We start from the raw sequence: 17,500 nt of genomic DNA, 5'->3' as shown, positions 1-17,500 counted from the left end.
ACTGCTGGGGTGCTTAGTGAAAAGTAAGAGTGTCTCTTTGTCCATAACTGAACACTTTTGTTGATACACTCTGTAGTTGTGGATTATTTTGCTCACTAGAATGGAACATAATCACCAACTTGGAACAGACCCTTTTAACTTCAGATTTCATATTTACACAAAGTCTTGCCAGCATATATGACTGTCAAGGCGGTGGAGAATTATGTTAGCCAAACAAGAATTATAACGTTTTCAGTACATAAGCGGTAAGGACGAAAGTAATATTTACCTTAATGTAAGTGCTCCTTCTAAATCTCTCTTCGCGTCTTGACTGTAAGTCTCCACATAGGCAGTTGATCTGAAATAGTAATATGCTTTTATAAATCATTCAGTTAACGATTAAGCTTTGCATAAACGGAAGATCAGTACCCCAAACCAACATCAACACAGCATATTTATCCAAAACTTAGTAGCAACAAGTTTTTCTACCAAGTAGATTATCTCAAAACACCAGCGTGTCTTTGATATGTTCAACACTAACCTCTTAGATTCAAACTTTTGAAATTCTACGACAATAACACTGGCTAGCATACAAAAAAAGAATCAAATGGCTGACTATCAAAAAACATTAGACAAAACGTTCGTCACTGAATAAGAAGACAGACACCAGAAAGTACATTGCAACGAAGTGCAATTGAAAAAGAAACACTTCACAGATATGGTCATATGCAGAGAAATGAGAGGTGTGATTTCTCTCTCTTACAAAATGTTCTAATTAACTCAACATTCGTGATGGATATCAAACAGAAGCCGAGATGTTATCATTACTGAGGCAGGAACAAAAACCAATACTATAATGCCAGAAGTAATTGTGGTCAGCTTGAGAAACAATACCAGTTTTTCTCTCATTCTCTCAGCGTTAGACTGGAAGGAATGGCTGTTGTATTCAGTATTGCCAATTTCCCTTTCTTTGTGACAGCTGACATATTCCGCATCTGTTAGCTCTCTCACACATTTTCCCTTTCAAAGCTCCATTTTGTTAGAATAGAGTCAGACTGGATTTGCGCATTAAATTTCTTTCTATATTAATTTAGACAGGCTCTGTCTTGAAGGGGCAATTAACCCTAGGCTTGATATGGGCGAGTCACGTCAATGCCTACCCCTTCACTACCTACAGTGCGCCGCACCTGTTCAAGATTATGGGGGATATTACTGGTTTGCTCTCGCCTGATGTACTGTCGAAAAGGTGATATGGACTATAATTGATCGAGGGTGGCATTCGGGTCTATGGGGAACACATGGGGGGACTGTACCAGTTTTGCGTAGGTGTGTTGTCTGTTGATGAGGCAGATACATGTAATAAAAAAAAAAGAACACCTGCTGTTATCAAGGCATAATATTTTGCTATTTACAGAAAATGTGATAGAATATTCGCAGGGTATCAAGAGACTAGTTCAATGGGTGTGTTTTGACAAAGTTTAGCTCTTGCTACCTTTGCAGAAAACCTTGTACAGGGGTAGCGCCGTCAGTGCACCTCACGCGGGGAGCTGTAGGCTAAGTTACATAAGGTTCTTTGCAGCGTTCCTTCGGTCCCTATAGCTGCTGTAGCCTCTTTCGTTCCTTTTACTGTACCTCCGTTCGCATTCTCTTTCTTTTTACTTTCCACCCTCTCTTAACAGTTGATTCATAGTGCAACTGATTTGAGGTTTTCCTCCTGTTACAACTTTAAGACCTTCTTACTTTCTCAGGCGCAATCGAGTTTTCTGTACAGCCGCTACAACATATAATGAAGCCCACCGAAAATAGAGCTGTTGTCGGTGGTCTCGTTATAATGCTGTATGAGCCGCGGACCATGAAACTTTAACCACTGCCCGGTGATGGCCTGGCCTGTATCGTTGCCAGAAGCACGATTAAATAAAATAAAAACTACTGAGGCTAGAGGGCTGCAATTTGGTATGTCTGATGACTGGAGAGTTGATGATCAACATACCAATTTGCAGCCCTCTAGCCTCAGTAGTTTTTAAGATCTGAGAGCGGACAGAATAAAGTGCGGACGGACAGGCAAAGCCAGCACAATAGTTTTCTTTTACAGAAAACTAAAAACCGACATTATTTCGGATAAAACCCCAAACTCACAAAACGGTATCTAAATTGGAACGGAAGCTATTCCGAGTGGGAATTAGAGAGAAAATGTGCGATGATAAATAAGAGGATGTTTTGTGCTAAGGATTTGTCATGTTGAACTACGTAAGTAACAGTGGGGAACACTTACGCGTAAATGCACCTAAGAACTAGCAGGGGATAAACAAGAGTGAGGAACACTTACATACACCTAAGAACTAGCAGGGGATAAACAAGAGTGGAGAGCACTTACATACACCTAAGAACTAGCAGGGGATAAACAAGAGTGGGGAACACTTACATACACCTAAGAACTAGCAGGGGATAAACAAGAGTGGAGAACACTTTGATACACTAAGAACTAGCAGGGGATAAGCAAGAATGGGGAACACTTACACACACCTAAGAACTAGGAGGGGATAAACAAAAGTGGGGAACACTTACATACACCTAAGAACTAGCAGGGGATAAAAAAGAGTGGAGAACACTTTGATACACTAAGAACTAGCAGGGGATAAACAAAAGTGGGGAACACTTACATACAACACTTACATACACTTAAGAACTAGGAGGGGAGTGGGGAACACTTAGATGCACCAAAGAGTGGGGATAAACAAGAACACTTAGATGCACCAAAGAACTAGCAGGGGATAAACAAGAGTGGGAACACTTTGATACACTAAGAACTAGCAGGGGATAAACAAGAGTGGGGGAACACTTAAGAACTTGGCAAGAGTGGGGAACACAAAGAACTAGCAGGGGATAAACAAGAGTGGGGAACACTTACATACACTTAAGAACTAGCAGGGGATAAGCAAGAGTGGGGAACACTTGGATGCACCAAAGAACTAGCAGGGGATAAACAAGAGTGGGGAACACTTAGATGCACCTAATAACTAGCAGGGGATAAACAAGAGTGGGGAACACTTACATACACATAAGAACTAGCAGGGGATAAACAAGAGTGGAGAACACCTAGATACACCTAAGAACTAGCAGGGGATAAACAAGAGTTGGGAACACTTACATACACCTAAGAACTAACAGGGGATAAACAAGAGTGGGGAACCCTTAGATACACCTAAGAACATACAGAGGAGGCTGGGTACTATTCATAAAAGAATAGGCCAGTAACCAGTCTGGTGTAAGAACAAGTTATAGGGTACATAAGGAAGTGCTATGGTAGCCATGTCTGCTTAACGCCTATATGAAGCGAATGACGGAAGAATCTAACGAAAGTACAGAAAGAAAAACTGAATAACCTTGTAGAATAGAGAGAAGATACGGAAAAGAGAAGATTGAACAATCTTGTAGAATAAAGAGAATTTTTTTTTTGTAGGAAACAAGAAACACTTTTGCTCGTTCGTAGAAGCTGCAGAAACTGCAGAAAGGTTTGGAAGTGCTTCTAGAGGATAAAACGTTCGTGACAGAGGCCAAAAAAGAAGAAGAAGAAGAGTTTATTTCAAACAGAAATAACGAAAATGAGGTAGCGAACGAGCAGACCTGTGCAGGTGTTCGGGAATAAATGATTAAAAATAATATCAGAGCGTTCAAGTCATACTGATAAAGGTGCCTGAGAGAATAAAAGTCTGAGTCCTAAAAATGAATCACATATGTAGCACGTGTGCAGTAAGAAGCGGAATGGGTGAGAACGGCAGGTATGTGAGGGAGACGTGAGGGGGAGAACGTTAGCACAGGTGGAAAGATGGATGGATCAGATTTGGTTGATGTGGTCGGTACATGAAGAGAGAACGGAAGAAGATATAATTACTCGTGTAAATGGAAGAGGAATTGAAATCTGGAAGTTCTAAAGAATTGATTAAAGGAGAGATGAGAAGTACCGTGAAGATGGACATAAAAGACATATAATATATATTAAAAGATATATATAGATTATATATATATATATATATATATATATATATATATATATATATATATATATATATATATATATATATATATATATATATATATATTTCCCAAAATGGCAGCAAAAAAGTACCAACATGATAGCACAGCACTTACTAACACAGTAGTACAGCACTTACTAACATGTTGGTATAGCACTTACTAACATGGTAGTATAGCATTTATCGACACGGTGGCAACATAAAGTATTAATGATAACAATGGCCTGTGACAAGTGTGACTGCCATCACATAACAGCTGCTGATTTATTCAGCTTATCTCTCTCTCTCTCTCTCTCTCTCTCTCTCTCTCTCTCTCTCTCTCTCTCTCTCTCTCTCTCTCTCTCTCTCTGATGTCTGACAAAACCAATGTATCAGAAGTTGTGACGTGATAAATACCCCATTCTTATCTTCTTTGATGCTTTATGTTGCCGCCATGTTAGTAAGTGCTATGCTGCTCTGTTAGTAAGTGCTATGCTACTATTTCAGTAAGTGCTAGCAGGAAATCAGGAGTAGTAAGTGCTATGCTACTATTTTAGCAGGGTAGTAAGTGCTAGTAGGAAATTAGGAGCTAATTCTTGTTGTAGCTGAAGGCTGAAATATCTACAAAAGTTCTGTTCGGATTCCTTTACAGATTAGATTCCACGCAACAGAATAGCCTCTCCTGGCTTGGTAATGCCCCTTGGAGGTCGGGCAGGAGAGAGAGCTACCTTTCCTTGAATCATATATTCTAATAAATGGGGAAAAGTCGATTAAAAATGGGATAGGTTTGAAAACAACTTAAAGATCGTAACAATTCTAAGATGGAGCCATAAAGTCAGCAAGGAGTGTGTGTTGAATGTGACTGAATGTGAATAAGAAAGAAGTTGGAACTGAAATGTTTAAAAAATGAGAGGAAACACTGAAGGAATGACAAAATCATTGACATAGGTGAAAAGATGGTTTAGAGGGTTTTGAGATGATCCGGTCATGTGGAAAGGATGGCAAATAACATGGTTTTCTATACAGGGTATGCATCCACAGGTCATCAGATTACAGCAGGTTTGAAAGAGACACTGGTCGCTGTTTTTTTTTTTTTTTTTAAGGAACCAAGTTCTGTTAGGGGATAATAAAGAAAACCATGCACACACAAACACACACACACACATACATACATACATACATACATACATACATACATACATACATACATACATACATATATATATATATATATATACACACACATATATATATATATATATATATATATATATATATATATATATATATATATATATATATATATATATATATATATACATATATATATATATATATATATATATATATATATATATATATATATATATATATATATATATATATATATATATATATATATATATATATATATATATATATATATATATATATATATATATATATATATATATATATATATATATATATATATATATATATATATGTGTGTGTGTGTGTGTGTGTGTGTGTGTGTGTGTGTGTTGTGTGTGTATGTGTGTCTGTATAAACACACCAGGTAAAATTCACATGAAGCTAAGGTTACATACAAGTACATTTGCACAAGAGGATCGAAATGAAAATCCAGATATGGTTATACAAAAAAAAAAAAACTTTCTTAGAAAGTTACTTATAGACCGGATCACTCAATCAGGAGACGCCTAACACCCATTAAACATCCACGCATTACTCGAGCCCGGGCAACTCAAGGACAGTAAAGAGCCCGGCCTCCTGTAGAGGAAACCAGGTGGGTATTTTCTGGTTCCTTCTGGTTTTCGACAGCCAAATGCCGTGACACCTGTTTACGGCTGGGGCGAGCGGTCTGCCGCGGGTCGTAGGTGGGAGCGATATTCCTTCCACTGCGTGCCACGCGATCGCGCGATCGTCTGTCGCTCCGCGGAAACTTATTTCCAAAGAAATGTAAGTTTTGAAGCTGGCAGTTAGTTATCTGGGAACTGTGTAAATTTATGATTTTGAAGGGAACTGGGTTGCCTCTAACTTAGAGCACATGAGATACCCGAACCTCCTGTTAATATTATTTGACACCGACGTAAATGACTGGTAATATATAGCAATTTGTCATGTATCTAAGTTCTGGTCATATCTTAAGCAAACGGAATCACAATTCTCATTTTCCCATTGTCCATTCTTATGGTTCTTAACTTGTTTCAGTCCAGATGCATTAAAAGAAAGCTTCTCAGTGCTCTTAGCTTGGAAATGACACTCGGTATCTTTTACAGGTTATCAAAAATCGCTAATTTCTAAAAACTGGTCAATCATGGCTTCTCCGATTGTTTTTGATGGGACTTCGAATAAATTCTATTTTTTTAGTGTTACAATTTTTCCTTAATTCATTTCAACTCCCGTATCTAAGAATTTGGGACCCCAGTGAGAAGCTCTACCTTAGGGTAAGGTTATAATTGGGGGGCGCCATCCCCTGGTCAAGTAGGACCCTGAATCCTAAATCAGGTTAGGTTTGGAAGGTTAGGATACTGTAGATTCCCCCTCCCCACCCATAATTCCCAAATTCTCCCTGACTCCACCCGCGTCCCCCCATCAGATTTCGAAAATGAAAATTGAATTACGTAGTTTCAATCACATCAAAATCTGCCAGGGGAAAAAAATAAAAACCGTATATCACCGATTAACGACGAACATTTAAATTTTGAATATTAAAATATCCATAATGGAAATCTTCATATTTCTAGAATTAACGCCTTTATTCCACTGTACGTCTCTGTTTCCAGCTGGTTCCATGAATCTTCCATCACCAGGCAATGGAGTCGACCCGCTTGTGCCCGTCAAGAAAGCCTCGTGCTCGATCGTGCGTCAAGTTTTCCGCTTTCTGTTTTTCGGTCGGTCGAAATGGTTCAGGTACGGCGCCATGTTGTTGACTTTCGTCCTGGTGGGGCACGTGGCGGCAAGTATATTCCACCGCGGAGGATTAGATCCGATCGCCAATGTAAATATGATTTCGGCTTGTGAGATTAATTTCTTTTAGAGAGAGAGAGAGAGAGAGAGAGAGAGAGAGAGAGAGAGAGAGAGAGAGAGAGTACATTGACGTTTTGGTCTACAAGCAGTTTGAGATTAATTCTTTTTAGAGAGAGAGAGAGAGAGAGAGAGAGAGAGAGAGAGAGAGAGAGAGAGAGAGAGAGAGAATTTCGTCTTATGAGTCTAGGCTGAGATATTTTCTTTGACGTATTGGTCTCCATGCAATATGAGATTAATTCTTTTTAGAGAGAGAGAGAGAGAGAGAGAGAGAGAGAGAGAGAGAGAGAGAGAGAGAGACTGCTTTCGGCTAATGAGTTTAGGTTGAGTAATTACATTGACGTTTTGGTCTGCAAACAGTTTGAGATTAACCCTTTTAGAGAGAGAGAGAGAGAGAGAGAGAGAGAGAGAGAGAGAGAGAGAGAGAGAAGTCTTATGAGTCTAGGCTGAGATATTTTCTTTGGCGTATTGGTCTCCATGCAATATGAGATTAATTCTTTTAGAGAGAGAGAGAGAGAGAGAGAGAGAGAGAGAGAGAGAGAGAGAGAGAATCCCGTCTTATGAGTCTAGGCTGAGATATTTTCTTTGACGTATTGGTCTCCATGCAATATGAGATTAATTCTTAGAGAGAGAGAGAGAGAGAGAGAGAGAGAGAGAGAGAGAGAGAGAGAGAGAGAGAGAGAGACATTGCTTTGGCTAACAAGTTTAGGTTGAGTAATTACATTGACTTTTGGTCTGCAAACAGTTTGAGAGAGAGAGAGAGAGAGAGAGAGAGAGAGAGAGAGAGAGAGAGAGAGAGAGAGAGAGAATTCCGTCTTATGAGTCTAGGCTGAGATATTTTCTTTGAAGTATTGGTCTACATGCAATATGAGATTCATTCTTTTTAGAGAGAGAGAGAGAGAGAGAGAGAGAGAGAGAGAGAGAGAGAGAGAGAGAGAGAGAGAGCTGCTTTCGGCTAATGAGTTTAGGTTGAGTAATTACATTGACGTTTTGGTCTGCAAACAGTTTGAGATTAATTCTTTTTAGAGAGAGAGAGAGAGAGAGAGAGAGAGAGAGAGAGAGAGAGAGAGAGAGAGAGAGAGAGAGAATTCCGTCTTATGAGTCTAGGCTGAGATATTTTCTTTGACGTATTGGTCTACATGCAATATGAGATTAATTCTTTTGAGAGAGAGAGAGAGAGAGAGAGAGAGAGAGAGAGAGAGAGAGATTAGTAATTTCCTCCTTCGTCAACAGGTGCGATATGTTATCGACAAGCTCCCAGGGAAAAATGACTCGAAAGGAAATGGCAACAGCTCGGTGAATGAGACGAAGTCTAATGGAGTTGACCAGGGAAGGACCGGGAAGCCCATTTGTCCTTCAGTATCTCCAAAATTAGGTATTTTTTTTCCTCTGTTTCATCTTAAGTTCTATTTTCTTAGGAAATGCAATGCTAGGTATTTTTTATTCTCTATTTTATCTTAAGTTCTATTTCATCTGGAAATGCAATTCTTCGCGAATATTTTGAAAAGACGTTTTTATTGACAATGAAGATAAGCAAATTTATATATTCATAAATATATGTTATCGTTAAAAGATATTACTTTAGTAGTATCAATATATTTCATGCAGGAGAAATCTCCATATCTTTTTATCGCTTCCCTTCCGACAGCTCTTTGTAAGTCTACTGACTTTCAAAGTCTACTGACTTGCAAAATTTATTCTTGATTAAGCTAATGTTATGCCAGCACGGGCTCTTGCTCACAGAGGAGCAGCCGGCAAGTGTCATTCAATGATTTGAAATAAAAAAAAATGTCTTGAGAAAAATGAGTAAAAATAAAAAAGGAAAAATAAAAAAATGGAAAAAAATGGTCACGTGAAGTGAAAAAATCTCAACAAGTAGTATTAAAAACCCAATTTAAACACTCAGGATCCCTACAGTAGGACAGAAAGTGTTTGTATCGAGTCCTGGAGAGTCGAAGATAGCCAGTAAGGAAAACTGAAAAAAATGTATCGTGAGTGTGAAAGCGGGGAAACTCGAAAACTCTACGGATATTACACACCATATTTAACTTACCCGAAATTGACGCGTGAGAATCTGAAAACTCACAACGACGATCCTGAAGATTCCTACGAGAAATATATTGATGTCTCTGAAGCTATGGCTTTTAACGAAAATTGTTCATTGGTAATAATTGTCCTTAAATTTATATATATATATATATATATATATATATATATATATATATATATATATATATATATATATATATATATATATATATATATGCATAGATAATATATATATATGTCCACACACATATATATATATATATATATATATATATATATATATATATATATATATATATATATATATATATATATATATATATATATATATATATATATATATATATATATATATATATATATATATATATATATATATATATATACACAAATACATCCAAAATCTTTTTCCAGTGGGGCTCATCAGGTTATATACCAGTATAGTGCAGGCGAAAGACCACCCTCTGGTGAAACCCGGAGGGCGGTTCCGCCCTGAGGAGTGTCAGGCGAGGCACCGTGTGGCCATCAAGTCTTTTTCCAGTGGGACTCAATCCCGCGTTCCTGTATCACTTGCACCCGGTACTCCAGAGGCAGCAAATAGACTACGCCATTTATCTAGTTGAGCAAGCAGGTCAGTGTGGAAGGATCACCACCCTCTGGTGATTATCTTTGGACTGCACTGTGGAATAGGTCAGTGTGGAAGGAACATTTCACACTTCAGTTCCGTAAATTTTCTCTGGACTGAACTATGGAGGTCAGTGTGGAAGAACATTTCACTTCAGTTCCTGTAAATTTTCTTTGGATGCACTATGGAATAGGTCAGTGTGGAAGGAACATTTGCCACTTCAGTTAACTGTAAATTTTCTTTGGACTGCACTGTGGAATCAGGTCAGTGTGGCAGCAAATTTCAGACTTCAGTTAATTGTAAATTTTCTTTGGAGTTGGAGGTCAGTGTGGAAGGGCATTTCACATTTCAGTTAACTGTAAATTTTCTTTGTGGAAGGAGGTCAGTGTGGAAGGAACATTTCACACTTCAGTTAATTGTAAATTTTCTTTGGACTGCACTGTGGAATAGGTCAGTGTGGAAGGAACATTTCACACTTCAGTTAACTGTAAATTTTCTTTGGATGCACTATGGAATAGGTCAGTGTGGAAGGAACATTTCACACTTCAGTTAATTGTAAATTATCTTTGGACTGCACTGTGGAACAGGTCAGTGTGGAAGGAACATTTCACACTTCAGTTAATTGTAAAATTCCTTTGGACTGCACTGTGGAATAGGTCAGTGTGGATGGAACATTTCACACTTCAGTTAACTGTATATTTTCTTTGGACTGCACTGTGGAATAGGTCAGTGTGGATGGAACATTTCACATTTCAGTTAACTGTATATTTTCTTTGGACTGCACTGTGGAATAGGTCAGTGTGGATGGAACATTTATGTCGTTCGTGTATTTTGCAAATTTTATTTGGACTGCATTGTGGAACAGGTCATTGTGGAAGGAACATTTCAAACTGCAAGTAATTGTAAATTTTCTTTGGACTGCACTGTGGGACAGTCTCTCTGAGGATGTTGTTGCAACTGGAACCTCTCAAAAGTTCAAGCGAAGATGCAACGCATTACTACCCAACAGCAATTCTTCTTGCATCTAATTAAATACTTACGTTTTTAGCTATCTGTTTATTAATTTGTAATTAAATTTTCCCTTTTCTAGTAACTGATCTCATCTTTTTGTATTTCTTGTTATCTTCTGTAACTTCTTTCAAATGAACACCATATTCTTGAAATTCATGGAACCTTCAGTTTCAAGTCCATGGCCCCTTTAGTGGCCTTGTTCCATATGAATAGGGTTCATGTTCTGAATAATAATAATAATAATAATAATAATAATAATAATAATAATAATAATAATAATAATAATAATAATAATAATAATAATAATAATAACAAATCATTCTGCTTGCTTAAGTTACAATTTGAATGTTTCTTCAGAGAGAGAGAGAGAGAGAGAGAGAGAGAGAGAGAGAGAGAGAGAGAGAGAACTGACCACACTGCAGTAAAATATGTAGCAAACTCTTGTCACCGATAAGTAGAATGCAAGTCGAAGACACATCAGTATCTTTAACTACTTCTTCAAACGACCACTCACCAGCTTCCAAAGGTTCGATCTATCTTTAGGGTCGCTGACTTGTTTTCAACTTGTTTCGTGGCATGTGTGCGATAAGTTCCCGACACGTCTTTGTGTTTCACCGAAGTGTGGACACACCCTTGCAATGGCGTATGATTGTAGAAGTTTAGTTAATCGCTCATCACAAAAGTCAGGCGATGTTTACAAACTACTTATCTTTTTCACTTACAGAATTGTGAAAACAAGGGACGTTTTCTGAAAGTGTGCGAACACTGACGATCTCATCACACCTTCTCTCTCTCCCTCCCAGGAAATGGAACGTTCAATAAGGGGTTGCTAATGAACGTTGGCACAGTGGAAGCTCTGAAGATATATAATTATCAATGCTTCATATTCCACGATATTGACCTACTGCCAGAAAATGACAAGAATATCTACGCTTGTCCAGATCAACCGCGCCACATGTCTGCAGAGGTTAACACTCTCAGATACACGTAAGTGTGCAGCAGAGTTTTTGTACGTTTGAGGAGGCTGATTTTTGAAGTAAGCGCGAAACCATTTACGTGGACAGAGGAAAGCTTTTGATAAGCGTGGTAGATCTGCATCTTTTTCGACAAATAGGAGGACAAATATGCTTAACTGTCTCCACAATGCAGAGGGAGCATGACGGTCCGAAAATGTATGTGGATTGTTTAAATATTTTTTTTCTCCAATTTGTGCTTTTTTTGATATTTCCAAATTTCAAAGTGCGACACTGATCTATTATCAAAGTTAGTGCTTTATTGCTTTTTATAAAAAAAAAAAAGGTAGAATTTCAGGTGAGAATTCGATCATTCAAAATCTCAATCTTAGCATTTGTTTCACAGTGGTAGAATGATAGTTTCAGAGGTGGGCTGACTTACTGAAACACTCCACAGATTTCTGAGCCGTCTTAAACCTTTCAGGATTCCAGCGCCTACCTTTGTCGGGGGAGTTCTGGCCATATCCGTGGATCAGTTCAAGACAGTCAATGGCTACAGCAACAAATTCCTGGGCTGGGGAGGCGAAGATGACGACATGAGCAACAGAATATTGGCGAGTGGACTTTTTGTCACCCGCTATCCCCCGAGCATAGGTCGCTATACGATGATTCACCACAAGAAATCAAAACCGAGTCCCAACAGGTAAGGTGACCCTTTTGTGATTTTTCACCACTCTTGCGAGATTTCCTATTCTTCTTGTATTTCGATAATTGACTTAAATTATTTTTCTATTTATTTATTAATTTGTTAATATGTATTTTTTATTCTTTCATAAGATTTCTCTTCTTTCTGTATTTCCCGTTACCTTCTGTTACTTTCTAATGGACACCACATTCTTTGAAAGCTTGAATTTCAAGTCAGTGGCCTCTGTGGTGGGCTTGTTCCATATGAATAGGGTTCATTTTCTGAATAATATAATAATAATAATAATAATAAATAATAATAATAATAGAAAACCATCAGAGCAAATATCCTCTGGGACTGTGGTATCAGAACAGATAGGGGGTGATACGTGCCAATAGACCACAGACGTGACGTTGATTGACAAAATCAAGAAGAAAGTATCACTTATTGATGTCGCAGTACCATGGGACACCAGAGCAGATGAGAAAGAAAGAGAAAAAAAAAAATGATAAGTATCAAGACCTGAAAATAGAAATAAGAAGGATATGGGATATGCCAGTGGAAATTGTACCCATAATCGTAGGAACACTAGGCACGATCCCAAGATTCCTGAGAAGGAATCTGGGAAAACTAGATGCCGAAGTAGCTCCAGGACCCATGCAGAAAAGTGTGCTACTAGAAACAGCGCACATAGTGAGAAAAGTGATGGACTCCTAAGGAGGCATGATGCAACCCCGAACCCCACACTATAAAAACCACCCAGTCTAATAGGATAGCTGTGATAGACGAAAAAATAATAATAATAATTAAAAACGTATAGTTGAATAAAGAATGTAGTATAATGTTTGGTTATGGCTGTAAATATATGTGCCATATTATTATTATCTCTATTGTTTTATTAGTTTAAAGATTATACAGGCGCCCTACAGTTTCTAGGGTTACTACAGGTTTTTTATTTTGAAGACTTTCTTAATCCTTCAGGAATTTTTAATGGAGAGTTTTTAAACTTTCAGAAATTTTAGTGAAAAATTCTTAATCCTTCAGGAGTTTTTTATGAAGAGCTTTTAATCCCTCAAGAATTTTTTTTTATGAAGACTTCTTAATCCTTCAAGAATTTTCCCATGTGGACTTCTTAATTATTCAGGAATTTTTTTATGAATCTGTCTGTAGAATTTTCTCATTCAAAAGATGTGATACGTACATCTTGAGTTCTTGTATCAACTTATAGTCCAATTACAAGTAATAAATTTCTGGAAGCCACAAGTACTAATAAATAAAAATCGCTGCTATAAATTAAGCTGAGTGATAAGTTTGTTTGCATATGAGAAAACTTGCTGTAAAAAGTCGTATACTTTCTGGTCCTCAAAATTACAAAATTATGGTCGCGATGATTTTAAAAAAGGAAAATGTCGTTTTCTTTCCAGATTCCAGAACGTGGAGGATGGCAAATCGAGGTTCAGAACGGACGGTTTGAACAGCATGAATTACAAAACCCTGGAAATACAGCTGCGTCCGTTGTATACGTGGGTGTATGTCGACGTTTACCCTTCTTGATCCTTCGTTGTGGCCCAAAATGCGTTCACTTTTAGGTCTTTGTCATTATGATAGTTACTTTTGTCCCTAATTTATTTTGGACCTGAATTTTATATATATATGTGTGTATATATAGCTATGTGTGTGTATGTGCGCGCGCGTGTGTGTATGTATGCATATATAATATAAATGCATATATATATATATATATATATATATATATATATATTATATATATATATATATATATATATATATATATATTTATTTATTTATTTATATTTATCTCTTCACTAAAGAGAGAGAGAGCTTAAACTCCAAAGTTATTTTGCGAATTTCGAAGCCATTACCCAATTTTGTTCAATTGTTCATCCTTCCCTCTTTGATACAAAACCTTTCCGCGATTAGCTGTTATTCATTTTCTTGATCAAACATTTACGAACTTCTGTGTGGTTTTATATTCCCCAGCCTCTTTTTAAAAGAGAAAAATTCTGCTGTTTCCCCTCAGTTCAAGCCTCCATATATCAATTGTTCACGATAATCTGCAATTAGTAAGCCTTAAGTTCACTTTATTATTATTATTATTATTATTATTATTATTATTATTATTATTATTATTATTATTATTATTATTATTATTATTATTATTATTATTTATCAATTGCAATTAGTAAGTCTTAAGTTCACTTTATTATTATTATTATTATTATTATTATTATTATTATTATTGTTAAATTATTATTATTATTATTATTATTGTTCAGTAGATAAACCCTATTCATATGGAACAAGCCCACCAAAGGGGCCACTGACTTGAAAAATAAGATTCCAAAGAATATTGTGGTGTTCATTCGAAAGAAGTAACAGAAAGTAATGGGAAATACAGAAAGAGGAGATCAGCTATTAGGAAAAAACCCATAAATTAACAAATTAATAAATAAATAAAAATATAAGCAAAATGTTAAAATACAAGTTGAATTATTAGGTCTACTGACCAACTCTGAGCTGCTGTCACCAAGGCAACGAAGGTTGTGTTCTCTGTAAGTCACGGGAACTTCTACAGTTTAATTTCTTTCCCCGAAATTGGGTAGTGTCTGTCTGTCAATTAGTGGGTGACGGCTTCTGAGAGTCTGTCCAACACACACCCCTCCCCCACCCTCCAATGTCGCCCCCCCCCAACACACACACACACACACAAACATTCACACCTTCAAGGCAATAAACCGACCTTCAGCTTCTTTAGGTGGTTCATGAGAGGGGCTGATACTCATATACCTGTCAGGGGCTCCCCTAGATAACAGCCTATCCTCCTTGCCCCTGGTGACTGTCACCTGTTTAACATCGAAGTAAACGACTCAGGTATGACCTTATGTCAATGAAAGCCTATGATATTATCGATTTCTATCCGTTTTCCTGCTCATAGAATCTGATGCAGTTAAACTATTCTAAGAATGGTCCCAGTACGATTAATACCTCTCGCCATTTTTAAATATTTCTCCAGAGTTTGTAAATTTCTTAGATATAACTGGAAGCTTGGCTGCTAGCCATTGTATGGCTTCGCCCCTGTCTAAAAATGGAGTTGAACAAGTGATAAAGTCTAAAGAATCTGAAATAATTGAAAGCGTTTACTTTGAAGAAAGAAATGAATACGGCATAAAATTCTGGAAAGCAGAAAATCTTCTTGTAGTAAGCAGAACTTCTCAGTTCAAAGGCTGTAAGGACATTTGAGTTTGAATCACTAAGTAAATAGTCATTTCTGTTGTCGTCCCGGGTGTTAAGAGATCATTTCCAGTAGTTGTCAGGGGAGCTGGGATGAGAGAGGGCCAATACCGCGCGGTGTTCTGGAAGTATTGTTCCAGTTGTAACGAAGTGATGGGATGGTATTCTGAGTTACGTAGCTTAATAAGTTCAGGCATACTCCAGTTAGGATTAGTTCTTGTATAAAAGGCTTCACAGAAGTGGTGTTATAGGTTTCATCATCACAGCGTTTCGGATGACTGAAGTGAATTTTGCAAGTTCAAGAACTGAGATGAAATAATATTAACCATGTCAAAATATATAAGATAAAACACATGGGCAGATACACACATTATATATATATATATATATATATATATATATATATATATATATATATATATATATATATATATATATATATATATATATACATACACTCTGTAACATTACAGACAGCCCCACGCTTACGTATGAATATCCACGGTAATTTTGAACACGAAATATAGAAAAAACTGACAAAATAATCCCATGTAGTGCTTATTGATTGTAGTTTCTGCATTTCTTAATATATATATATATATTATATATATATATATATATATATATATATATATATATATATATATATATATATAATATATATATATATATATATATATATATATATATATATATATATATATATATATATATATGATATTAGTATATATTCAGATTCTGTACATAATATACTTTAGCGTTTTGAAGGCTAGTCCCTTCCTCACTTTATAGTTAGATGATGTTGTATTATATTTTATTAAAGATTTATTTATCTGGAGAACGTCATGGAATTATTATTATCATCACTCAGAAGATAAACCCCTGTTCACATTGAACAAGCCCACCAAAGGAGCCACTGACTTGAAATTCAGGCTTCCAAAGAGTATTATAGTGTTCATTTGAAAGAAGTAACAGAAGACAACAGGAAATAAGTAACAGAAGATAACAGGAAATACAGAAAGAAGAGATAATTTATTAGGAAAGTAAACAAGCAAAAAATTCGCCGAAGTGTCTTCGGCGCAATCGAGTTTTCTGTACAGCGTATGATCAAGGCCACCGAAAATAGATCAATCTTTCTGTGGTCTCGGTATAATGCTGTATGAGCCGCGCCCCATGAATCTTTAATCACGGCCCGGTGGTGACTTGTCCTATATCGTTGCCAGATGCACGATGATTGCTAACTTTAAGCATAAATAAAATAAAAACAACTGAGGCTAGAGGGCTGCAATTTGGTGTGTTAGATGATTGGAAGGTGGATGATCAGCATACTAATTTGCAGCCCTCTAGCCTCATTAGTTTTTAAGATCTGATGGCGGACGGACAGACAAAGCCGGCACAATAGTTTTCTTTTACGGAAAAGTAAAAAGTAAGTAAAAGAATAAGCAATAGATTAATAAATAAAAAAGATGAAAATATGAATAAAATAGTCAAACACAAGGTGAGTTATTTCAGGGAAGTAATGTCTTGCAACTTCGCTTGAACGTTGGAGGCTCGAACTGGCTTCTTAGGTACAGAATCTATACATTACTGTATTCACAGTATTTATACGTTACTGAGCAAATATAATAATGTATTCTGTAACATGTGCTTAAAGGATCATACTTCGATCATATTCCCTAAAAAATTTATTTTAAAACGGGCTAACCATTCATAGTTCCATATTGTACTTTTGTCACGTATCCATTGAATGATCATAAGTGACTGAGGTAATAAATAGTCGACAATGCAAATATATAATCAATACTTATAAATAAAGGAAATTCATCTTATTATAAAGTCTGTATAATCTGATGTTAAGTAAGGGTATGTGCACTGACCTCTAGGATATTCAAAAAAGATATTAAAC

The 17,500-nt window shown here is 36.6% G+C and overlaps 1 protein-coding gene and 1 long non-coding RNA gene across 2 annotated transcripts; both read left to right on the top strand.

The window, feature by feature from the left end:
- Positions 1-5,800: 5,800 nt before the first annotated feature.
- Positions 5,801-8,413, top strand: LOC136856473 (uncharacterized). Its single transcript, XR_010858350.1, has 3 exons — positions 5,801-5,951; positions 6,779-6,993; positions 8,253-8,413. It is a non-coding gene; the product is annotated as an uncharacterized lncRNA (long non-coding RNA).
- A 1,213-nt stretch (positions 8,414-9,626) lies between these two features.
- Positions 9,627-14,057, top strand: LOC136856472 (beta-1,4-N-acetylgalactosaminyltransferase bre-4-like). The gene is made up of 4 exons (XM_067134339.1): positions 9,627-9,699; positions 11,508-11,691; positions 12,142-12,360; positions 13,767-14,057. Exons 2-4 carry the CDS (start codon positions 11,537-11,539, stop codon positions 13,894-13,896), a joined length of 504 nt encoding a protein of 167 aa, XP_066990440.1. The 5' UTR covers positions 9,627-9,699; positions 11,508-11,536; the 3' UTR covers positions 13,897-14,057.
- The last annotated feature ends 3,443 nt before the right edge of the window (positions 14,058-17,500 follow it).

Source organism: Macrobrachium rosenbergii, chromosome 36 (genome assembly GCF_040412425.1).
Source record: "Macrobrachium rosenbergii isolate ZJJX-2024 chromosome 36, ASM4041242v1, whole genome shotgun sequence".
Lineage (NCBI taxonomy): Eukaryota > Metazoa > Arthropoda > Malacostraca > Decapoda > Palaemonidae > Macrobrachium > Macrobrachium rosenbergii.
The sequence above is the reverse complement of the archived record's forward strand: the minus strand, read 5'-3'. Positions and strand labels throughout refer to the sequence as shown.

Coding starts and splice junctions, on each gene's coding strand:
- LOC136856472 (XM_067134339.1), top strand. CDS start 11,537: ATGAACGTTGGCACAGTGGAAGCTCTGAAGATATATAATTATCAATGC. Junction 11,692..12,141: donor GTTAACACTCTCAGATACAC/GTAAGTGTGCAG, acceptor TAAACCTTTCAG/GATTCCAGCGCCTACCTTTG. Junction 12,361..13,766: donor TCAAAACCGAGTCCCAACAG/GTAAGGTGACCC, acceptor TTTTCTTTCCAG/ATTCCAGAACGTGGAGGATG.